General features: G+C 33.1%; 5 protein-coding genes across 8 annotated transcripts; 2 read left to right on the plus strand and 3 right to left on the minus strand.

Annotated features, from left to right (window-relative positions):
- Positions 1 to 1778: 1778 nt before the first annotated feature.
- LOC105647149 (pectinesterase inhibitor 4) lies at positions 1779 to 2693 on the minus strand. Its single transcript, XM_012233145.4, has one exon. It carries the CDS (start codon positions 2653 to 2655, stop codon positions 2008 to 2010), a length of 648 nt encoding a protein of 215 aa, XP_012088535.1. The 5' UTR covers positions 2656 to 2693; the 3' UTR covers positions 1779 to 2007.
- A 1501-nt stretch (positions 2694 to 4194) lies between these two features.
- On the minus strand, positions 4195 to 7231 carry LOC105647120 (3-dehydroquinate synthase). Its single transcript, XM_012233115.3, has 8 exons — positions 6794 to 7231; positions 6539 to 6689; positions 6276 to 6443; positions 5935 to 6161; positions 5487 to 5610; positions 4825 to 4887; positions 4591 to 4734; positions 4195 to 4505 (listed from the first exon to the last, which is right to left on the minus strand). Exons 1-8 carry the CDS (start codon positions 7117 to 7119, stop codon positions 4374 to 4376), a joined length of 1335 nt encoding a protein of 444 aa, XP_012088505.1. The 5' UTR covers positions 7120 to 7231; the 3' UTR covers positions 4195 to 4373.
- Positions 7232 to 8391: 1160 nt separating this feature from the next.
- On the minus strand, positions 8392 to 10950 carry LOC105647121 (putative methyltransferase TCM_000168). The gene is made up of 4 exons (XM_012233116.4): positions 10704 to 10950; positions 9642 to 10046; positions 9110 to 9382; positions 8392 to 9032 (listed from the first exon to the last, which is right to left on the minus strand). Exons 1-4 carry the CDS (start codon positions 10791 to 10793, stop codon positions 8685 to 8687), a joined length of 1116 nt encoding a protein of 371 aa, XP_012088506.1. The 5' UTR covers positions 10794 to 10950; the 3' UTR covers positions 8392 to 8684.
- Positions 10951 to 11798: 848 nt separating this feature from the next.
- ATRAD17 (RADIATION SENSITIVE 17) lies at positions 11799 to 18373 on the plus strand. 3 transcript variants are annotated; one of them, XM_020684493.3, is made up of 12 exons: positions 11799 to 12289; positions 12511 to 12568; positions 12815 to 12900; positions 12978 to 13025; positions 13659 to 13715; positions 15295 to 15397; positions 15788 to 16098; positions 16183 to 16537; positions 16719 to 16844; positions 17110 to 17202; positions 17296 to 17356; positions 17848 to 18006. In XM_020684493.3, exons 1-12 carry the CDS (start codon positions 12095 to 12097, stop codon positions 17858 to 17860), a joined length of 1506 nt encoding a protein of 501 aa, XP_020540152.1. In that variant the 5' UTR covers positions 11799 to 12094; the 3' UTR covers positions 17861 to 18006. The 3 variants fall into 3 exon arrangements, with proteins under 3 accessions (XP_020540152.1, XP_012088508.1, XP_012088509.1); XM_012233118.4 differs by having other exon boundaries at positions 11802 to 12289; positions 17004 to 17202; positions 17848 to 18373; XM_012233119.4 differs by having other exon boundaries at positions 11802 to 12289; positions 15908 to 16098; positions 17004 to 17202; positions 17848 to 18373.
- Positions 18374 to 19109: 736 nt separating this feature from the next.
- LOC105647122 (hypothetical protein) lies at positions 19110 to 21640 on the plus strand. 2 transcript variants are annotated; one of them, XM_020684494.3, is made up of 3 exons: positions 19110 to 19276; positions 19955 to 20320; positions 20898 to 21640. In XM_020684494.3, exons 2-3 carry the CDS (start codon positions 19961 to 19963, stop codon positions 21513 to 21515), a joined length of 978 nt encoding a protein of 325 aa, XP_020540153.1. In that variant the 5' UTR covers positions 19110 to 19276; positions 19955 to 19960; the 3' UTR covers positions 21516 to 21640. The 2 variants fall into 2 exon arrangements, with proteins under 2 accessions (XP_020540153.1, XP_012088507.1); XM_012233117.4 differs by having other exon boundaries at positions 19111 to 19276; positions 19952 to 20320.
- The last annotated feature ends 1474 nt before the right edge of the window (positions 21641 to 23114 follow it).

A 23114-nucleotide genomic window follows, 5' to 3' on the forward strand; every position in this document is an offset into this window, starting at 1 on the left:
TTGAATAGATAAAAAAAATATAAAAATTATTGTTTCAAAATTATATTAATTACATATCAAATTAAATATTTTGCATATAAATATCAAAAATTTTAAAAATTATTGTTTGTGTGAGATTATTATAAGAAGAAAAGTTTAAGAAGTAACAAAAAAGTTCAAGATGTTACAAAATTGATTTTAAAATTCAAGGTGCCATAAATTTTTTTTTTCTCAAAATTTAAAGGTTAAATTATGTATATCACTTTTTTGGCACTAGAACTATGTTATGCAAATGTGATGACAGTACCAAATATGGATGAATATTGATTCAATGAATACTTCAAAATAATAATAATAATAATAATAATGTCATTAAATTTATTAACAAAAAATACATCTAACAAAGTTAAAATACTTTGTAACATAATTGATGTTACAATAAATTTCACAAAGCTAACATTTCAAAATTTAGTACAAACTAAACTAAATTAATTCAAGTTGGGTCACGATTGCAGGTTTACCTCATGAACATCCGATTCAACTCATTCATAAATTATGAAGATGATTGATCTAACTTAACCTGGTATCTTTTCAAACCTGTCGAGTGAGATTGGGTTGACTTGCGTTGTTTGAATCTTGGAATTACATCGAGTTAAAACAGATCATGCAGGACCCTACTTCTTATTATATTTGAAACCATTTTAGGCTGGTTGGGATTGACTCAAATAATGAAGTAGCTGTATTCTTGTTTTGCGTGCTGCGGAAATTCTTTCCCATGATGTTAAGCTTTAGTGATTTCTAAGAAAGGAATAATGTACTGGAAGTTTCCATCTTCAATTCCATTTGCCAATCTGGAATTCTTAGAATCTATTCAAGTTATAAATGGTTGTCTTGGTGAATGCATATCTTCGTGGCACAGGATACGGGCGTTCATGAACTCCATCCAATCCGAACCAAAACTACGGTTTTAAAAGGTTGATTGTTTGATTTGGTTTGAAAAACATAAATACAGAAAGGTCAATTTGATTTATAATTTCAAGTCAAAAACATCCAAGTTAAACTGAACTAAATGCACTCAATATTATTAGTTTATATGTGCATTTAAATTAGCCAAATTACTGTTTTTTTTTTTTTTATACATGGGAGGTCCAACAGACTGCAATAACATTGTGGGCTGCACAGTAGAAGCAACCCTCCTCTTTAAATAACATTCATTAAATTGGTGATTACATCTACTTCGAGAGGGAGAAAGACCAATCAGACCACACCTGATTAGCTACTATTCTTTTTAATTATGTTAATATTTAAAATTTTATGTATATTTCAAACATATTATAATAGGTAGATTTTAATGCATAAAGGGTTTATTAATGTGATGTGAAACTATTTATTATTATTATTATTATTTTTTTTTTTTTGTAACTAGCAAAGGATTAAGGAAATACAGCTTGAAATGGTTTATGGGGTAAATAGTGTAAACAAATAAAGAAATTTACAGTGTCAGCATCTCGAAGAAATTTAAGTTTATTGCATGGCGTTGAGTCATCTAAAAGTTTTTACTCCAAATCTGAAATCTTTCACATGGGTTGCAAATATAACGCATAGCTTTGTTCTGGAAGTTTGATGCATCACCAATTTGTTATTCTCTATCTTCCATGAAAACGGAAACGAATAAATATGAAAATGCAGAAATTGTACGAATAAACTATATTTAAAATATAATTTTATACGGAACGATATTTTATATAGAGAAATGGAAACGCGAAAATGATATATTATATAAAATTACAATGCAGACACTCAGATTATCGTGCTGTTTGTCTAATTACAAGTACATAATTTTATTCAATAAAATGCCACAAACATGAAATACCTCAAACCATAAGAAATTAAAAAAAGAAAAATATATACAAAATGGGTTTCGACACAATGATGTTATAGTCGTCTCCTGGACCAGGATGTCCAGGAGGAGCATATGGAAGTTTAAAGCTTCAATTGGAGCTTTAACTTAAGAAGAAGAAAAAGAAATTATGGAAAACTGAGCTTTTGATTTACAAGAGCCAAAGCGTTGCTAGTGATTCTTGAAACATTCAATATAGCTTTCTTTATCTTACTCTTAACTGCAGAGCTTACTTTAGTACCATCAAACCCATCAGTGCAACCATAATCATCTGTAATGGCAGCACTAACCCAAGTTTTTATATTAGAAATTTGGAATCTCACATCAGAACTATTAAAGTCTAAACTGCTCAAATCGCTCAATGATTGGTTTAGCTCATAAATACTGTCTCCAATTTCATCAATGCAATCTTGAACTACTTCAGCTTCAGTTTCGCTCAGTTCTTGTTGGTTTGATAAATCTGTCATAAAATATGATGTGTTAATGGAAATTTGTAGGGATACATTTAATGCTGTGGTACAAAGGATTAGGTCATCGGTTTTTATTATGGATGAATAGGAAGAAAGAGAGCTATAGCACAGTTTTGGATATGTGGTGGATTTGCAGGCTGTTTTTAGGTAGTTTCTATAGGTTTTGTTAGAGGTTTTGGTGGCGGCTGTCGTGGTGGTTGTGGTGGCGGTGGCGGTGGTGGATGCTGCGGTGTTTTTGGTGTTTGATATGAAGAGAACGAAGGTAAGTAGAAGTGGAAATATGAGAATTTGGGTTTTGGTTTCCATTCTCTCTCTCTTTCCTATCTTTTTTCTCTTTCTTTTTTTTTTTTTTTCCTGTGCAATTATGGGTGAATGGAGAAATTCCAATTTATAGGAAAATCCCAATTTGGTGCCAAACTTTAATTATTGGTTGTATCTTAAAAAAATGGAAATAATAATAATTAATTAATTAAGGAAAATTCAAATATAAGACATGCAATTCACATATAATTCTAATTCTAAGATTGGAGATATGGTATTAATTATCTTACTGCCTAATTAAGATACCTTAAGTTTTGATAGCTATCCCTTTCAAAATGTATATAAGGCATGGTCTGAAATGAAAATACTAAATTTGAGGGGCTAAAATCTGAAAAAATTATTTTGAGGGCTATTTCTAGATTTTTAAAAATTATGCACAAAAATTTTGGGGATTATTTTTAGAACTTTTGAAAGTTTTAGGGCAATGGCTATCCCTATCAGATATGTATATTTACTCAAAGAAAATTGCAAGTTTCAGTTTTTAAAATCATTTTGATTGATAGATTTTAACATTCTATGAATCTGACAAATTATTTTGTTTGGTTCAAAAAATTTATTAAATTTATAAAAATTTCATTGTAGTCTCAATTTTATCATTTTAGAAGAAGAAGAAAAAAATCTTATTTCACACGTAGAATTTCTCTATTCTATTATTTCTTTAAACCTCTTAATTTTATTTTAAGAATATCTTTTAATTTCATAAATTTTATTTTTCAATTAGACATAAAATGGAAAAATCCACAAAATTTAAATTCCATATATTTTGTGAAAAATTTAAAATTTATAAGAAATTAAATAATACAATTTTTCTATACTTTATAACTAACAGAAAAAACAAATATAATTAATAATTAATAATATTCATTGAGTATCAATCTTTTATTAGTAATTATAATCTTAGTAGTTAGTACTAACAAATTTATAATTTTTAAAATTAACAATATTTTGTGATAATATTTTAGTATGTTTGATATATATATATATATATATATATCCACATGATTGTGTAAGAGTATCCTACCTATAGTATGTATAAGCAATGTGTGAATGACAGTTAGGAATTAAATTTAAGAAACGGAGAATATGTATTGATAATTTAAAATTTAGAAAAGATTAAAATTAAAAGTTTTGAAAATTAAAATTGAAAGCAAGAATGAATTAGATATTTAAAAGACTTAAAGGCTAGAAATGTGTATGGAAACGTGTATATTTTGACAAGAACTTCATTATTATTATAATAATTAATGTTGTGACAAGAACTTTATTATTACGGATGTCATGTGGAGAAGAAATAGGTATAGATGCTGGCAAATATCGCATGGCGTGCAAGTGTTGTGCTACTAGACAGCAGCCAAGCCCGAAGCGTGATAGTGCGAAAATGCGTGAGGATGGCTTCAGCAGGCAGCAGCAACAGCCGCCTTTGGGCTCTCTCTCTCGCAAAAATAGGAAAATGGTTTCTCACAAAAGGATTACAAAAAAGAACTTTATTGATCCTGACATAGTTACTAGAAAGAAAGAGAACAATGAAATCAAAAGAAGAGAACTTTATTGATCCTTACATATGATTACAACTCGATAACTACCTTTGCCTGCTCAAGTTGCCAAGTAGAAGAATACTGGTAAGACCATCAAGATACACAATCCACATATCTAGTAAAACAATTGCACGCAGTTTGGAAAAAAAAAAAGTAGCCAGACAGGAATCATGACTTGCAAAATGCCCGGAGTGTATCATCGAGAGCCTTCCTATCATAATCACCCGTAAATACACAATTACCCAGAGGACCCTTAAGCAGGATAAGTCTTAGCAGCCCATCAGCTACCTTCTTATCAACCTGTCATAAGATAAGAATACAGGCACATTAATCATACGAGGAAAGAACTTGAAATTTATATGGCAACAGCATTTATCGCTCTTACCGCCATGACGGATTTAAACATTTCTACAGTCATGGTGTCTGGTGGCGCGGTGGGTAACTTAGCCTGTTGAAGAATGTTATGAACTCGCTTTACAATTGAATCATCAATCCAACCAAGGCGGTATGACATGTCAACAGCCATCACCTGAAAATTCCTCATGAGAGCAAGATCAGCACATGGAGGATGATATAGAATAAAAGGATGACAAAAACAAGAGCGGCAAATGTAATATACCATGCCGGCTGCAACAGCTTCTCCGTGAAGCCACTGCCCATATCCAAAGCCAGTTTCTATTGCCTGAAAAGACATGCCACACAAGAAAAGAAGCTATCAATGAAGTATTTGGAGATAAAGAATGAATTATTTTGATAATGGAAGAACCGGACAATGGCAAGCTCAAACACAAAGTTTGCAGCTTAACTAAAAGGTGGCAGCGAAAAAGGAAAGAGCATAGTGAAAGAATGGAAGTAACAAATTCTGCCTATGAAATCAAGAGATATACTTCATTAACTATTTCTCATCTTTCAGCATTAGCAGCAAGTTCTGCTTAGGTGAGGCAAGGTATGAGTCATTACCAAGAAAGCAACTCCACAAGTTGCTTCATGATGAAGGAGAAATGAATAAAATATTGGATGAACATTTCACGAGAGACACTTGGGTAAACTGCCATAAAACACTTTGTAACCAACATCTGTTTGTTCCTCACTGTTTAGACGAAAATAAAGAAGCATATGATTTAAGCTAACATTGCAGGATAACCTGTTATGAGCAAATATCACCCAGGAAAACAGTCCTTCACTTGTCTGCCTCTCTCTCTCTCTCTCTCACACACACACACACACACACACACACATACACACACATGACAATGTCAATTTCAAAAGGACAGAACTTACATGGCCAAATGTATGACCCAAGTTCAGTGTTGCCCTTAGTCCACTTTCCTTCTCATCCAAGGATACGACCTCAGCCTTATTTTCACATGAACGCTTTATGGCATATGCCAGTGCATCTGGATCCCTGCCATAGGCGAAAAACCAGAAGAAAATAGCATTGTTAATGGGAAAAGGCAGACAAACGCAAGATTTTTATGCATATTTGCTTTATGAAGAAACCCAGTTTTTTTAAGATAATCATTATAGATTAGTTCGAGAAAAAGGCTAATCACATGTATTCCTGAAGGAAGAAATTAGATCCAACATTATGGATTCCATTTCAAGTTGTTCACTAGATTTCATATAAAACAAAATTGATCTTAAAGAAGAGTTCAGTTAGAAAGTATAAAATGCAAATTTGCTTGTTAGAAAACCTAATCAAATTTCATTTTTGATTGAAATCTAATACCTTGCCATTAATTTTGGCATATTCTTCTCCTGCCACTCAAAAAATTCAGCATCTCTTATAAGCCCATACTTTACAACCTCTGCAAGGCCAGATGCCAGTTCCCTATTGGGCAGAGTGTTTAAAGTGTCAGTGTCAATGAGCACACATTGAGGCTGGTAAAATGCTCCAATGAGGTTCTTTCCAAGGCGGTGATTAATACCAGTTTTTCCTCCAACAGAAGAATCAACCTGAAAGGCAAACAATTTGCAAGAACAAAGAAATGATAAATACTTGTGAAATCAGATAAAAAGGCTTAAAGAAAATATAATTGAAAAACAAATGAGTTTGGAGTAGCAAAAGACCTGTGCCATAACAGTGGTGGGAATCTGAATGAAATTAACACCGCGGAGAAAAGAGGCAGCGGCATATCCACACATGTCACCAATAACACCCCCTCCAAGAGCAACAAATGTACACCGTCTATCCAATCTTGATTCAATGGCCTTGTCAAATACTTTCATAAGAGTTTCCTGTCAGCATTAGCAATATTTGCATCGATTCTACAACTTTCCGTAAAAAGGAAATAAGAAAACAAAAGTTGAAACTGAATTTTTATGAGACCTACCATATTCTTATACTTCTCCCCATCAGGCAAAATTACACTCTCAACTGAAACATTTGGGTTCCCTCTTGTTAATGCATCAACCACTCTATCCAGGTATATTGGTGCTACTGTGTTGTTTGTCACCACAAGCACTCTCTTTCCATGAACATGCCTAATGAGAAATCAACCATTAATGATCAAACTGAAATTTTTATTTTTATCTTTTTACTTCAGTAAGAACCCACAAGAATCAGCAAAGCACACAATTCACAATACCTTTGGAGCAATTCAGGTTGATCAAGAAGTCCTGATCCAATGTAAATCGGGTAGCTCCGGTTACCCAAATCGACTTCCACAATGGTAGGCGCTTTAGAACTTGCTTCACCAACCGACTGGTCCATAACCTGCGCAGAGCTGGCAATTATCCTCGAGGACCTAATTCGAGTCGAATTCAGCACCGGTAGGCCAACCCGTTCCGAACGAAATGAAATCAAGTTAGGGTTTTTGAGTTGTAGATAGAAATCGGGCAAGTTTTTAGACCTTAACGTGGAAGAATTGGCGGCGGAGAGAGAAGGCGAGAATGTGTTTGCCATGGAAGCCATGAGCTCCGATTCTGATTCGAATCAGTTCTCTTTGCTAAAGAGAAAATATGATTTTGGGTTATAGTTTGTGGTTTGGTAAGCATCATTGAGAGTCTGTTGAAGAGGAAGGACACTGGGGGTAGGTGAAGCGAAGCCTATTGGTGATAGACGTCGGATTGACCAGATCTGTAGGTCCGGTTAACCAGATTATGAATTGTGGTTGGTCCGGTTCAACAAAATGTCTCTTTTTTTTTTTTTTTTTTGTTTTTTTTTTACTCTCAAAGATCCAAAGTTTCCAAACAAATTATTTTAAATATAAAGTGAATTAAGTTTCATTTTGTTAGTATAAATCAACTTGAATTCTAGAATTATTTATAAATATATAACTTGATTTAATTATATTTTTTACAAATTTTTAAAAATAAATATTTCATTTCAAATATAAAAAATGGGTGTTTCCAATTTTACACCCATTCAATGTATTATTTAATTCAACTAACGTTGGAATAGGTTTTTAATAAACTTGTTGGGTTGAAAGTTGAATCAGGCATCATGGGAAAACAATACATTTGAAAGTTTGATGCTAACTGAAATTACTAATGATATGTTGTCTGAACTAATTAAAGACAATTAATCACCAAAAAGTTAGCTTGTAGCTAAGTTCTGGCTGCTCAGTACAAATTCTTGATCAAATATTTGTTTATTAATAAAAAATTCCTCATGGTTGTTGTAGATGTAATAAAATGGTTTTAAAGAAAAAAGTATAGTTTGATTTTGAAGATAGGCTGAAATGCAATGACCATTTAGTCAAAGGGATAGACTTATCTAAACTTGGGTGTGTTCGGCAAAATTAATTGTTTTGGTAGTTGTTAACTGTTTTAATAGTATTTACGTATTAGCTGTTAGCTATTTGTGTAGTGTTTCATAAAATGCTAAAAGCTAAATATCACACGATTCATTTTTTTATAAAATGCTGACTTACGATTCATTTTCTTATAAAATGTTGATTTAACCTCTAACGGCTAATTCAAATGTTATGTTACCGAACACTATAAAAAATAACATTTAGCGTTTTAATTGACTACTTAAAAGCTGTTATCAAACACAGTCTGAGTCTATCACCACATTCATAAACCAAACCTAAAAATAAGATTTTTTGTTTTAATGAGAGTATTTTGACCATACAAATATTGATCTGATTAATTTTGTAGGTTCATTTTGATATATGATTAATCACTAACCAAAAAGAATCATATGTTTATGGGAAGTCTTCAATATACGAATGATGCTATATGACCACAAAATTCAATTTATTAATAACTACTAATCCAAGAACCAAAAATTTTTAATGAAGGCCAAGCATGACTTCCTTTCAAGAAAGCTCTTGGGCAACAAGATAATTCTTGTTATTGTGTGACTATAACCTCTATATCAATAGCTTTTCTCACCATAGAAACAGCAAGAATCTCTAGTAAAGAATAGTCTGGCTTTGGGTGTGTAAACATTATTTTAGAATTGTTATAGAACAGAACTACCATGCTTTGCAGAAATGGCCATATAAGAAGTTTATCAAGAAAATGAAGCAGCTAAGCTTTTCGGATTATGGAAACAGCAACACTCACATGCTCTACTTCCTTAGCATCAGTTGCCATAATTTCAGTGAACTTTTCAAATAAAATATCCATAATATTGGCTCCAAAGTGATTCCGAATCATCGACTCATTGACTGCTCTGATGGCCTTTCCCATGTTTTTTGCAGTTTTTGCCCTATCACACTTGATTCCTCCATTACAGCCATCCCAAGGAAGTATAAGGGTAACAAGGCGATCGAGGGCAAATGATCCTTCTTTCTCTATTTCAGCTTTGATGTCTTCTGTATATGGTTCATAGTATGGTGTATTATATGTATCCAGCTTTTCTTCTTCGATAAGCCCCTGAAATGGATTGATATTATATGAATTTAGCTTGGAAAAAATGAAAATGAGAGGAGCAACTGAAGAACAGCGCATACCTTTGAAACTAAATCTTGGAACGCCTGTCCTAAATAATCCCACAGTAAACAGCTTTCATCTGCAGCTGGGTCGACTAGTCTTCTTCCCTTGAACATCAAGACCATGCGCCCTCCTGGAACTACCTCTCTTGATCGAGCCTCGAGAAACGAAGAGAAGTCTCTCTGAAATTGTGCCTTGTATGCGTTTATCACTTCAGGTGGACTTGTCTTTGAAATGAATATCTTTCCTTTGTTTATTAGAGGATTCAATTTGTTGCTCAATTCTGGAGGCACCTTATTTATGAAATGGAATCAGCAGAAATAAAAAGAGAACCGTGCAAGACTAAAAAAATGTGAATGTCTTAGCAGTTGGTACAATTAGGAAGAACATTAATTCATTACAATAACAAATTCAATCCAATTATTTGCAGCCACTAAGATACCATCTTCCTGGACTGAATTAACCATGATGGTGACAGTTATGCGACTATTATAGAAGAATTTTACGATATGCTTATCAAGGATTGGAGAAATTTATTGATAGAAAGCTAACCTGTGAAAGCCAATGAAGACTGGAAGCTGAGTGCACAAAATGTAGGCTTTTTGATGGAAAAAGCCTCCCATAAAAAGAACCTGGAACACCATAAATATAACATGGCCCAAAGTTGTGTCCGTTTTCTTCCATCATTTTCTCATGGAAAGCTGGCAAAGACTTGAAAACAGTGTTGAAATCATTCCCAGGGAGATCATTTAAAAGCACACAAAATTCAGGTGATGATTGACCCAATTGAGAGCACTTTTTGTGGATGATGCTTGTGATTTCAGCAACAGCAAAAATACTGGTTGGCCCTGAAGAACAACCAAGGTCGGCTATAGTAACACACTCAGGTAAGTTGCTGTCACAGAAATCTATCACTGCTTGCACTAGTACTGGCACTGTCTTGGATAGATATGCACTCTATCAAATATTAAAAGAAAAGCAAAATAATATGGGCAAGGTACACAACAATAAAGAAAATTTCCACTTAATTGAACCTTTAAAAAGAAAAAGAATCTTACTTTCACATCATTGAGCCATACCCATCTGAAACCATTGACATTCTTTATTGTTAAAGACAATCACACTGTTTCTTTGCAACGATACTACAAACTGAATTTTTTTTTGATCCAGCGGTCCTCTAACACTATTACAACCTAAAAACGATACTACAAACTAAAAAACTAAAAACTAGTATGAACAATTAGTGTTCAATTCCAAACTAAAAATTAGTATCAAGAAAACCACTAAGACTACTATTTCAAGAGTGTCAACCACCAAGGTTACTACTTCATTGTTAGTAACTTAATAGAAACCAAAAAACAAACATCTAACCGGCAATATCAAAAGAACTTGCAAAATGAGGAAAGAATTGAAGAATTTAAAGGAAAACAAAAACAGCAATAATAATAATAAAACATAATATCACTAACCCACAAATAGAATTAGAAAGCTTTTAGCCTAACAGCCATCTTCTTCATCCTAAGAGAATTAGTAAAGAATTCAACAAACCTGAACTGATCAAAACACAACAGAATACAAAAAGAAAAAGTATTGGAAATAGGAAACTGAAGTGACCTGTGATTTTGAGTTGTTAGCATAGCTTTCCTCTCCAACACCTCCTTTCATGCGGAGGACATGCTGCATTCGCTTGTTATCTTCCTCCATTTCTGAATCACCTCTGTTCTTCAGAGACTGAGCTCCTTCGGTTAATTAGTTGATGTAAACTACTAAAAAGAAAATGGAACTGTCGTCGTGTGTGCATTTTGAGGTAGATAACTACAACTCTGCCGTTTTTTCTTAATTATAACGACGTTGCTCTTGTCCTTATTCCATTTTATTCTAAAGCTTTTTTCGGAAGTTACTTTAAAGCGAATTATTAATTTATTATTAAAGTATTTAAAAAGTATATTATGTTAATCTAAATTTTTATTTTTGAAAATTAATTTACTTCAATCTGTATTTTATAATCATCACCTTTCTCTATTACTAGTAAACTGATGTCTACTGATTGATATTGTGAATAATTAACTTTGTCATTTTCTTCAATTCTATTATGAATTTCTAAATTTTCAATTCAAAGAAAGAACTTACACTTTATAAATTGTTTTTCTTTCTTTTTTTTTTATTTTTGAAAATAAATTGTCTTCCTTCAATTAGCAGTTTGTTAGAAAATGGCTCAACGTGAGTGGATCAAATTGATGCAAATATTTCTCAATTAACATAATAAGGGATATGTTAAAACGATAACCTAGTAAAATAACTGACAGCTTTATATTAAGACAAATAATAATTATTAAAACAGGTATAATCTAATTAATCAGATACCAAAATTGTCAAACCATGAGTTGGCTTGGCTCCAATTCCAAGTACAATTCAAACTTTTTTTTAAAAAATTAGTTTTTATAAGTTGTTTTTTACGGTTCAAATCGAAACAAATCCAAATCAACCTGGTTTTAGTTCTTGGCAAGGGGGGAACTGAAACCTAATATAATCCCATTGATTGATTTTCGTTCTGGTTGGAAAAGATGACGCCAAGGAATTGAAATGGGCCAGCTTTATTGATGTTGGCGTTTTGGGCCCTAAACAGCCCCAAAATGGGCTAAAGCTGAAATAAAAGTCCAGCCCGTCACGCAATTTTCACGAGCTTAGTGGCTTCCTTTGTACTCTCTCTAAAATTTTCTCTGAAAAAAACCCGCGAAATTATACTCCCGTAATTTCTGCAACTGAAAGCACTTCTCCTGTATTTTTCCATTTCTCAATTATTTATTTTTTCCATTCCGTGTTTCAACAAAGTTCACTTCCTATCGTTTAATTTTGCTCTGATTTTCTAGCTTTAGGGTTTCATTGAATTACGTTACAGGAGTATTCAAGCGATGGATGAAGAGATTCAATTTCAATCCAGGTTTGTTAGTACAGAACCCTAAACTTTGAGTTCTTTTAGGTGATTTCTTTTTGCAGTGACGGTGATGGGGAAAAGAAATGCCGTTGTCGTTTTATCATCGGATGATGAGGATAATGAGACTTCACTGCATTTGAGTCGGAGCTACTCGAAGCCGAAACCGAGAGCATTGGTTACTCGTACAAACCCTAGAGATTTGAAGAAGCCTCGCCTTTCCAGTTCTCAGTCTTGTTTGAGTAGAGAAGCTAGTAATGTAAATGAGGTATACATTTATTTGTTTATACTACTATGTTACTCGATGAAATTTAATTTAAAAAAATTTTATGAATATATAAACGTAGGATTTTAAGTGTTTTATTTTTTCTCAATTTGCTAGACATATATGCAATTACTTTTGTGGGGAAAAAGAAATGAAAATACAAAAATTGATGCTGTTCTTTGGTTATCTTCCAATTCTTGATTTTTGGATTGTCTTCCATGCAGATCAGATTCCCTTGTGAAGATTTTGATGATCTTTTTTATGGGTCCAAGGTATCTGCTGGTATGCCATGGTTTTCATTTTTGTTATGGGCTACGCTTACTTTTTCTCTTTATATATGTTGGATATTATTGTTAGTGTTAGTTGGGAAATGGAAAGGCCAATGTCTTAGGTTATTCTTCTTCTCAATGAATTTGACAACTGTACAAACAGTTGAATTTATCAGTTCTACAAAATTGTCTTTTCCTTTGAACCCCACATATTCATTTTGCCCCCTTAGAGCTAATTGGAAGGGGACACATGGACCAGGTTCTGCAAGGAGCGAAATAAAAGAATTATGGATTGATAAATACAAGCCTCGTTCTTTGGAGGAACTTGCTGTTCATAAGAAGAAGGTTAGTTCATTTGCTTCACATTTTATGCGTGAATTTATTTGTTTTGAAAATTTCATTTTTGTCTGTATTATTTTCAGGTCGAAGGAGTTAAAATATGGTTTGAGGAAAGATTGAGAGCTTCAAAGGTAACTCTCTAGTAATGTAAGCTAGCAAGAATAATATTCAAGTATGTAAATTACCCTGAAAGAAAAATATGAAAATGAAGTTAACAACCACATAAATATTTTTCTGGCCTAGAAGCTTGATTGTGAGAATAAAAAGGATGAGATTTACATTCAAGCATTAAAGGGCAATTATCACTTATTTAGTCCTTTAATAAATAATATTGAGTAAAAATTGAAGTTCTATGACCAGAAAAGACCTTTCTGTCGATCATGCAAGAAGAAAGACCTATAATGTAAACCAAGGACTTCTGCCAGGAATTTGTTTACATTCTCTGGCTGTGTTGCATCCCTTGTCCACTCAGTTCAGAATCCTAGTGACTACCCACCTCACAATTATTGCTTGGTGATGAGGGGGTGTGGGGGCTATTTGGTTCAACCTTACCAAACTAAAAGAAAGTTATTTGGCTTAAGGTTACAAATTTATTTCATGTTGCTTGCTGTTGTTTTATTTTCTCACTGTTTTCCAGAATTTAGGAAATTCTCAGGGCTAGTGCATGGGAAAGACCCCTGTAAACTGTAATTCTTTTTATTTTCTTTTATTCAAAAATTCATTCTGCTTCTGGTCAATTTCCTTTTCTTTTTTCTTTTGTGCAGGAAAAAATTGAAAATAATGTTCTTGTCATCACTGGGCAAGCTGGTGTTGGAAAGTCTGTAAGTTTCTGCTCTGCGGTTCACATGTTATTGTTTTGAACCTGCCTAATCTATTGGCAACAGATTAGATTGCATGGCCTTGAATAATATTTGGTTGTTGCTCCTTAAATTATTCCAGAATTGATGTGATCTGAGATGAAGATGCTTCAAGTTCCATTTATTTCTGGAAAATATTTTCCCACAAAACATTTTCCAGATTTTCTGATATTTGGGGCACCTAGGAAAATTTGTTAATGGAGGATATTTTCCTATCACAAGGAAAATTAAGGAAAATAACTTCCTTTTTTTTTTAAGCGAAGAGAACAAGTTACGAGCTTTCATAAACTTATTATAATGTAAAAAATAAAGCTTGTAAGTATATGCAGATTTTTCCACTAATCGTTGATATTGTTATTTAGAATCTTACAATTTGCAATTTGCAATTTGATTCGATTCCCATGCCAAACAATATGAATCTTTTGGGTGATTCAGAATTGGGCATGAATCTTATGATTCATACAATTCAAATCGATTCTCATGCCCAACAGAACAAGTGGAAAAATCAATGTAGGGAAGAAGAGCAAGAGAATATGGTTATATTAGAAAGATGAAGATGAGAAAAGGCTTGAATTTGGCAATAATAAGGAATGAACATGGATTTGTGTAGGAATTTTAATGGCTTAATAGATTTACTTTGTTTTTGTTTTTAAAATTTAACTTAATAGTTTGATATTTTCTACTCAGGAACTACACAAGTCATTAGGATCACTTTCATTTGTGTTTTGTACATGGTTTGAAATTGAAATGTATATAAATACATTATTTGCAATTAAATTTTTAGTATCTTTTGATAAAATAATGGGAAATGTATCCATAAATAGTATATTAATTTTCATTAATTTTGAAAAGTTTACTGAATCTTACAATTTGATCCAATTCTCGATTCTCGATTCTAAAATAAGAATTCTGATTCTTGACTCAAATCTTTTGACAACTATGATCAGTAGTCAACAATGCCAATTGTGTGAACACCAGTCACTGATGACTGCCTAGCCACTACTACACCAATGACTCTCACAATTTATATTTTTATGTATTTTTCTCATATTCAATAATAAATTTGTAAAAAAGTGAAGTTTATATAATTCTGAACATTTTTATAGTCTTACTAATTAAAAATGATAGTATTCTTTAACTAATTTTCAATAGTTCAACCAAACAACAAAAGTGAGTTATCTGGAAAATATTTTACAAGGAAAACAATTTTTTGGAAAATATTTTCCAAAAATAAGCTATTTTCTGAAAATAAATAGAGCCTAAATGTGATCCATGTCCTTCTTTATTCTCTGTTCTATGTGTTTGGCATGTGCGAATGACTAGCTGTGTGTGAATGGACCTTTCTCTATTCTAAGGAAAGAAATTCATACATGCTTTATGTGTCTGTGGTTCTGTGTGATGTTCCCATCGCTTGCTTTCTTTATGCATTCTAATAATCAAATTTTGGTTGATAAGCAAGGGATAAAGCTACATTATAGAACTAAGACCATAATTGAGATGGTATCCCATTGATGATCCAAAAATCTTTCCTCCTGTCTTGTAGACAACTATCCATGTGATTGCATCTCATTTTGGAGCCAGATTATGTGAATGGAGCACGCCCACTCCCACGATTTGGCAAGAACACATTCATAATGCAAGTGCAGGTAATTTTTTCTGGAGAAATGAACTTGAGTGATGGACTGGTCATTGGTCCATTATTGCCTTTTGTCATGCCCAAATTTTCAATTCCCAAGTTATGTTCACTTCCATTTGATATAGGCCTCAAAACTCTTCTTGCTGAGTAAAACAGTCTCCTCTGAAGGTTGAATGCCATGTGATTCAATACATACAATTTGTTTCTGGCTGTTTGATCAGTGTCTTTAGGAAAGGGGTTTTAAGTTGAAATTTCTTCAGAATGATGCTATTTAGGACAAGGAAACTCTACATTTGATGTCAGATTCATGCCATTTTTTTGTTTTATTAAATTTTAGAAGTAATAGAATTGTAACGTCTGATGGTGGCTATAATTGTTGGCATTTCCTGGTGTATATTAGGGACACAGTACATGTCCAAGTTGGATGAATTTGTGAACTTTATTGAGAAAGTAAGGAAGTATGGATCGATTCCTCCATCTTATTCAGCTGAATCAAAATTGCCAATTATCCTCTTAATAGATGATCTTCCCGTGACAAATGGAAGAGTTGCTTTTGAAAGACTTCAAAACTGTTTGCTACTTCTTGTAAGAACAACTCGGATACCAACAGTGATACTGGTAACTGACTATGATAAGGCAGATTTGGCAGACAACACTTCACGATACATGGAAGAACTTCAGTCGTCTCTTGAGAGTGCTGGAGCTTGTAAGGTTACTTTCTTAAACAATTCATAAAAGAATTGTTAGTATACAGGTACTGGATGCTTATTTGGACTTGATTTGCAAATTTTCCAGGTTGCTTTTAATCCAATTACAAATAACTCCATTAAGAAGGCACTTACAAAAATATGCAAACACGAACAGTTTAATGTGACTGCTGAACAGATTGATCTGATAGCCAAAGCCAGTGGAGGTGATATCAGAAATGCAATTACATCTTTACAACTTTTCTGTGTGAAACCAAACATGGGGCTCAACTCATCATTGTCCAATTCTACTCCGAGTTACTCTGATGGAAAACCAGATGATATTAATTCTTTGATCTGTGGTTTTTCATTGCTATTTGGCAGAGATGAGACTCTTTCTCTGTTTCATGCTCTGGGCAAGTTTCTGCATAATAAAAGAGAAACTGAAGTTACAATGGGATCAGGTACATCCTGATAGGTTATTATCTGTTGAAGTTTAGTAGTACGTCTTATGTGGTTGTGTCAAGCAAGCGTGTTCATGTGTAAGATGGTGCATGTGCTATTTCTGTCTTGTGTGCAGTTGAATGATGCTGTTACATATGTCTGAAATTGTTTTCTTCTAAGCTAATTGTACATTTGTTGTAGAACATGATGCATTTCTTCTACGGGACAAGTTCTCTCGGTTACCATTGAAAATGGATGCTCCTGAGAAGGTTCTTTGCCAAGCACATGGGCAAGCAAGGCCAATTGCTGATTTTCTGCATGAAAATGGTAACCATCCTATATAAAAGATACTTGAATAGTTGCTTTGCTCCTCTTTTCCCCCTCAATTCTCTTTCAATGACGTATGGATATACATAACATTTTTCTACTTTTGGATTCTTTCTACTATATATCCTGCATAATTGGCTCATTCTATTTTCCATGCAGTTTTAGACTTTATAAGTGATGAAGCAATGGATGCTGCCAAAGATGTGGCTTCATATTTAAGTGATTCAGATTTGCTTATTTCCTCTTTCCGTGGAATCTTGGCCAGATATAATGAGGCAGAGAGCGTTCTTCAATCAGCTGCTGCTTCAGTTGCTGTTCGTGGTGTGTTGTTTGGAAATTCTCATCCTTCGCCTTCCAGGTTTATGTTATATGCTTTATGCATGTGATCTTATAAGCAATAAGTTATGGGTCTGAGCTCTATTACCACTAACCGGTCCTTTTGGCCATGCAGGTGGCATGCCATTCGCAGACCAAAACTTTGGCAAGTGGAACAATCACTTTTGCTTAACCAAGTACGGTGAATTGGTCTATTCCATTTTGTTCTCACTAATTCCTGTTGCTTACTCGTACTTCTCTTGATCATTTTTTCAAATGAAAAGCCAGCACAGATAAGTACAATCTGCCTCCTTCAAATGTAACATCCGATATAAAATAATCTTGAACCTCAAAGGAAAACTACTCTAACCATAAGCTGAACCTGAACAGAACTCTTTTAGATATAAGCTCATTCCAATAGTGCTGTTAAAAGTTTACTTGAGCAGGCTCATTTTCATGTCATTTGGATTTTGAATTACTTTGTGTTGAATGATAGCCTTTGAGAGATTTGAATTCTTATGTAAGGAGTTCTTCTCAGTTGTGCCCTGTAGTAATTTAAGCAAATTGTTTACTTGTTCTATGGTCACCTTGTGTTGTGAGCGGAAACGTATGGATGCAGGTGGTTGCATGTGACTTATGTAATTACTTTTACCTTAAATAAGTAATCTTTTTATGTGCTAAAATGCAGAAAGAGACCATAAGCCAAAGGCTTACTGTTTATGGTGGATCCAGCTTCTCTAACATGTCAGATGTAGCTGCCGAGTACTTACCTGCTTTAAAAAGCCTTGGAGATGGAGCATCAGGTTTTGAAGCTCATAAAGTACACCACAAAGGGACATGGGATGACAGTTCTGAGAGGATGAGCTTGGATGACGAAGAAGGCCAGATTTCTGATGATGAAATTGAAGATTGGTAAGAAATAGCGACTCCAGATTGGAAGATTGAAGATTGGAACAAGGCCAGAAACAAGCTCAAGTTCAGATTTGTTCCAAGGTAAAGATATTATTGCGGTTTTTGTACTAAAGTCTTGTAGAAAAAAATGAATGTAAATTTTTTGTCCTGGGAATATCTTGTTAGTTCTTGTTCCCGATTTTTGAAATTTCTGTTCAGTTTCTAGTTGAAGGTAAATATCCAAGTGGAAGCCAATTAGTCTGGAAAACTCTTAGCTGTTGATGTTGGTAAACAAATTAGATTAATTGTTATTTTAATTCAAATGTGTACAATGGCAATAGTGTATTACTTTGGCTAGGCAGATTCCAAGTGGAAAAAAAAAAAATCAATTTCATTGTAGGTAATTTATATGTAAAGGCTCAAAAAGCAATTAAGAAATTATATAAGAATGGTGTATGAATTGCTTAAATTTCATTGTAGATCGTTTCTATATACGTTTTGAAATTGAAATAATTTATCCTTTACAAAAAATTAAAAAATAATTTACTCAGATGCTCAATGTATTTATCCCAAAAGTAAATTAGAAAGAATAACAAAAAAAAAAAAGTAGGAACTAATCTAATCGTGTTCATTCGGTGATAAGCGCCCCTTCATTGGGTGATAAATGGCTTTAACGTTTACGATTTATGGTCCAAGAGGATTAAATTTTCTAATTATAAAAAATAATTTTATTATAAAAAATAATTTTTATTAGGCATAAGGAGATTAAATTTTTTGATTATAAAAAATAATTAATAATAAAAATTTGAATTGACTCCAACTTTTATAAATAAAAAATATTTATATTTTTATATTACAACATAAATTTTTATAAATATAAAACTAATATAAAAAACTCACATATGACCCAAATATAAAAAACTCGTCAAATTTTTATGCACTCCTAAAAAAAGAGTAATAGAACTTATTGTCATTCATTAAGCCAAACATACCCTATAATATAAACTATATAAAGTTAGAATTGAATATCAGTCAAATCTAAAATATAAAATAATAATAAAAAAAAAAACTAGAGGTTTTGACTTCTTTTTTTATTTATTTTAACGCGGTTTGGATTTTCAAAACGGAAGAATGAGCGTTATCGAAAGGTTCATCTGTTTGTGTTTATTGATGACCTAACCAACCAATTAACTGATACGCATTGCTGATAATGATTTTCTCCTAAGGTACAATTGCTTCTTTTTTTTTTTTTTTTCTCTCTGTATTTTCTAGGGTTTTAGAATGCCTTTAATTTTGAAATTTCATCTGCGATTTCGTCATGGTTGTCTCTGAAATTTAATTCTTTCAATTGATGGTTATAATTGTAAGCAATCATCATCGTGATCCTTCTGGGCATGTAGTTTCTGTCTGTTCACAAGCATGATTTATGAACTAGGAGTTACTTGGTTTCTTGTGTGTGGGAAACCATTAATATATTAGTTTATTTTGAAAGTGAAAAACATAGGTTTCTTTTGAGATGGACTATATTACATGATTTGATGGAAAGTTTAGTTTATGTTTGCTTCAGAGACCAAAGATCCTGTGAACATTTCTTGTAATTATCAGTTTTGCTTCCATTTGATAATATCAGAAATTTCTAAGTTTCCAGTGATTATTGTGTCGATTTTTTTTTTTTTCTTTTGGGGGGGGGGGGGGGGGGGGGTTTATTAAGCTTTACTAGGGATTCGAACCTATAACCTCTGTTCATTGGAAGTGATTCCAGTACTACTGAGCTAGAGAAGTAGAGAGTTCATTGGTGACTCTCATATCTTTTGATCCTAACTGATGATTTTCTGTTTTTACAATTTTTTTTTCTGCTTGAATTTTTTTTTTTTTTTTTTTTTTTTTTTTTTTTCAAATAGAAGTTTTAGATGGCTACCCGAGTTACACGGTCAAGGCAGGGATTAACGCAGCAACCAGAACCACAATCACGGGCTCGGTGGACAACTGGGCTTACTAAGATATTTGCAGACTTGTTGGTTGACCAGGTTCAGAAAGGGAATAAACTAAATAACAATTCTTTTAACAAGAAAGCATGGACGGTTATGTGTGATGAATTTTATCAGAAGACAGGACTGAGATGGGATAAGGAGCAGCTCAAAAATAGATACTCTGTCATGAAGAGGCAGCACTCTATTGTAAAGTCACTTATCAATCAAAGAGAATTTTGTCTAGATGCATCTACAGGGAACGTTATTGCAAGCAATGAAGCATGGAACGAATACATAAAGGTATGCTTCTTCTGTGTTGATATCCTTGTTTTTGCTGACAAATATCTCCTGCCTAAGATGGAGGAATCTGCCTTAACCCCATACTTGGTGGTAGACTTCTTGGCTACAAATGGAATTCTTAAATTTATTGAAACTCTTCTTTTCAGATTAGTGGATGAGCATGTTAGAAATTGTACTAATGAAAGGTTTGGCATTATTGTTTGATGTATTGATGAGAAAAATGCTATCTTGAAAATATTGATTAGAAGTCTATAGATTGTTGTTATTAAAGTTAATTTGATATGTTCTAATCATAAACATTTTATAACAACTAAATGGCACTCTAAAAATACTTTTTTCAATAGAATATAAAATGGGACATTTTTGAAAAAAGCAGGTTCAATCTTAATGTCAAATAGGCACAAATGTGTCCTTGAGAATACCATGGAATGATTTGTGAAGCAAACTTTAGTTCCATAATAGCCATTATTTTTTATCCACATTATAGGGTTTGGAGTTCCTCCAAAGTTGGGCCAGGGGCTGACCTATGTTTCTTTAATTGTCCGTCTCAAACACTATGTGAAACATCCACCTCTAGGCACATCCTGATGCTGAGCCTATAAGAGTTAGTGGCTGCCCAATCTTCAAACAGCTTGGTGTGATATTCTCAGATGCGCTAAATAATGAGAACCATGAAGAGTCAGCTGAACAAGAGGAAGAGTTTCCTTCATCAGTTCCTTTTGAGAGACCTTTCAGCACAATTCGAGAAGTGGAGCCTTTGAACACTATCCAAGAGGACGAGGAGTCATCAGAATCTGAGGATGAGGATGATGTTGCAGACGATCAAGAAAAGTATCAACCTAGCACACGTAGTACTACTGTTGTGCACAGTACAAGTACTGCTTTGGACAGTGCAAATGCTGCTAATCGTAAAAGAGGTCGCAAGGGGATTGATGATGCTATTGCAGGAGCTATATCACACATGGCAGCTGCATCAAGGCTTAGGACAGCTGCCATAAGGCAAATTAGTGAAAGATACAGTGTTGCTGATTGTATCAAGGAATTGGATGCAATGCAAGGTGTGGAAGAAGGGATCTATTTTGCTGCTCTGGATTTGTTTGACAACCCTAATGCTAGAGAGATTTTCTTGTCTCTCAAAGGCGACAAGCGAATGATTTGGTTGCGTGGTAAGTGTACTGCTCATCTAATATCGTAGTTTATAAAGAGGAATTATCTGGACTTGTGCAATTATATACTCTTTAAATAAAGTAGTTGCTTCTTTTAACTTTGTATATATTAAGTCTAGTTTTTGTTTTGAAAAGTATATCTTTCTTGATCTAAGCTTTTTGCCCACAACATCATCATATGGTGCAAGAATGGGATTTTGCCAAGGAAGATATATTTTAGCTAAGCTTGCAGCTGTTTAGGACCATTAATCTTAGAAGCATATGGCAAACAAAATAAAAGCATTTTCTATTGAAGGAGTAATTAGTATTTAATCCTTAGTGTTTTCTCAATTACACTGTTATGGACCTCTGTTTTTAATTATGGATAAAATTTGCCTATACTCGCTGAATAGGATCATCCATACATGATACATCAAGCCAGTCAAAAAATGGTTTTTTTGAAAAATGATTACTGTTTTATCTTTTTTTTTTTTTTTTGAAATTATATTATGTAGTTCCTGTATTAAAAAATTAAACATTGATTTGAACTTTTTTTCCAAGGCAAAAATCTAAACTCAAAATGGCAATTAAATGCAAAGATTGCAGAATTTAATGATTAATTGCAACAGACGCTAGCTAATTCAACAAATTATGAATAGCTTATATTTACAATCAAAGAACTCCCCTGCCTTTTCTTCAACCTCTCTGTATCGATCGAAGAAAGTAAATAAAAGAAAAAAAAAAAGAATCAATTACTTTGAGACAATACAATCACACAAACAACTAAAGCTAACCTAAAATGCCAAAGGTGAAGGCAACAAAAATCAAATCTTGGCTTTTTACTCATCTTTCTATCTATTCGTCCATCAGAAAGAAGGAAAGGTTTCACCTTTATCTCTCTCCGCATTCGTAGTTCTCAAAAGCTAACAGTTCTAATCTAGAGAGAGAGAGAGAGAGAGAGAGGGAAAGAGAGAGACACTCAACTTTGGATTTTTTTTTTATTTTTTTATTTTTTTTTATGGACAGGAAGATTTTTTTCTTGTATGTATTACCGTATAGAAGATTGCTTTTTAATGGTGGCTTCTTGCATGGAAGATTTATTCTTTTATGATTTTCAGTCTCTTGTTTCTGATCCAGTAACTATTTCCATGCAGGGCACGTATAGCCGTAAAGGTGGTTCTCCCTTTACCGGCAGTTTTGTCTGAGTAAAAAAATAATATAATGGCCTCACATATGAAACGAGCGTTTAGAGTTAACTGTTAAGGGTATTGGAAGCATAATAATGTACATAGAGTGGCGTAATGTAGAGACAAGAAATTTAAGGGTGCAATATAAAAAAGCACGTGCAGAAAAGGGTGCTTGCTATGGTACCACGATGTATCATAACTCAAAATTTTACACTGCTTAGGTTGAAATTTTACACGTTTACGCATGCTAACGTACCTGGTTTTTATTTTCATTTTAGTTTTGTTTTTTTAGCCTTTAAAGATTTATCTATAGATACAGAAATTTTCTATTTTTTACCGTAGTTTTATCCATTGTGTAAATAGTTTTAATTTAGTAAAAAAAAATGTGTGTATAGGAGAATTAATTGAAAATATGTTGTTTTAAAAAACGGTAAACAACACGTCATTTATATATACCACAAG

The sequence above is a fragment of the Jatropha curcas genome, chromosome 4, assembly GCF_041381405.1.
Source record: "Jatropha curcas cultivar XTBG-Jc1 chromosome 4, XTBG_Jcur_1.0, whole genome shotgun sequence".
Classification (NCBI taxonomy): Eukaryota; Viridiplantae; Streptophyta; class Magnoliopsida; order Malpighiales; family Euphorbiaceae; genus Jatropha; species Jatropha curcas.

Bases quoted from the DNA above. Each gene is read 5' to 3' on its own strand.
- LOC105647149 (XM_012233145.4), bottom strand. From the start codon at position 2,655: ATGGAAACCAAAACCCAAATTCTCATATTTCCACTTCTACTTACCTTC.
- LOC105647120 (XM_012233115.3), bottom strand. From the start codon at position 7,119: ATGGCTTCCATGGCAAACACATTCTCGCCTTCTCTCTCCGCCGCCAAT. The intron at 4,735-4,824 runs GTATATTACATT...AGGAATTTTCAG, and splicing joins AAGCTGTTGCAGCCGGCATG to GTGATGGCTGTTGACATGTC. The intron at 4,506-4,590 runs GTAAGAGCGATA...ATCTTATGACAG, and splicing joins TGTTTAAATCCGTCATGGCG to GTTGATAAGAAGGTAGCTGA.
- LOC105647121 (XM_012233116.4), bottom strand. From the start codon at position 10,793: ATGGAGGAAGATAACAAGCGAATGCAGCATGTCCTCCGCATGAAAGGA. The intron at 10,047-10,703 runs GTCACTTCAGTT...AATATTTGATAG, and splicing joins CTAACAACTCAAAATCACAG to AGTGCATATCTATCCAAGAC. The intron at 9,383-9,641 runs GTTAGCTTTCTA...TTCATAAATAAG, and splicing joins GTCTTCATTGGCTTTCACAG to GTGCCTCCAGAATTGAGCAA.
- ATRAD17 (XM_012233118.4), top strand. From the start codon at position 12,095: ATGGGGAAAAGAAATGCCGTTGTCGTTTTATCATCGGATGATGAGGAT. The intron at 12,901-12,977 runs GTTAGTTCATTT...TATTATTTTCAG, and splicing joins TTGCTGTTCATAAGAAGAAG to GTCGAAGGAGTTAAAATATG. The intron at 17,357-17,847 runs GTACGGTGAATT...GCTAAAATGCAG, and splicing joins AATCACTTTTGCTTAACCAA to AAAGAGACCATAAGCCAAAG.
- LOC105647122 (XM_020684494.3), top strand. From the start codon at position 19,961: ATGGCTACCCGAGTTACACGGTCAAGGCAGGGATTAACGCAGCAACCA. The intron at 20,321-20,897 runs GTATGCTTCTTC...ATCCACCTCTAG, and splicing joins CATGGAACGAATACATAAAG to GCACATCCTGATGCTGAGCC.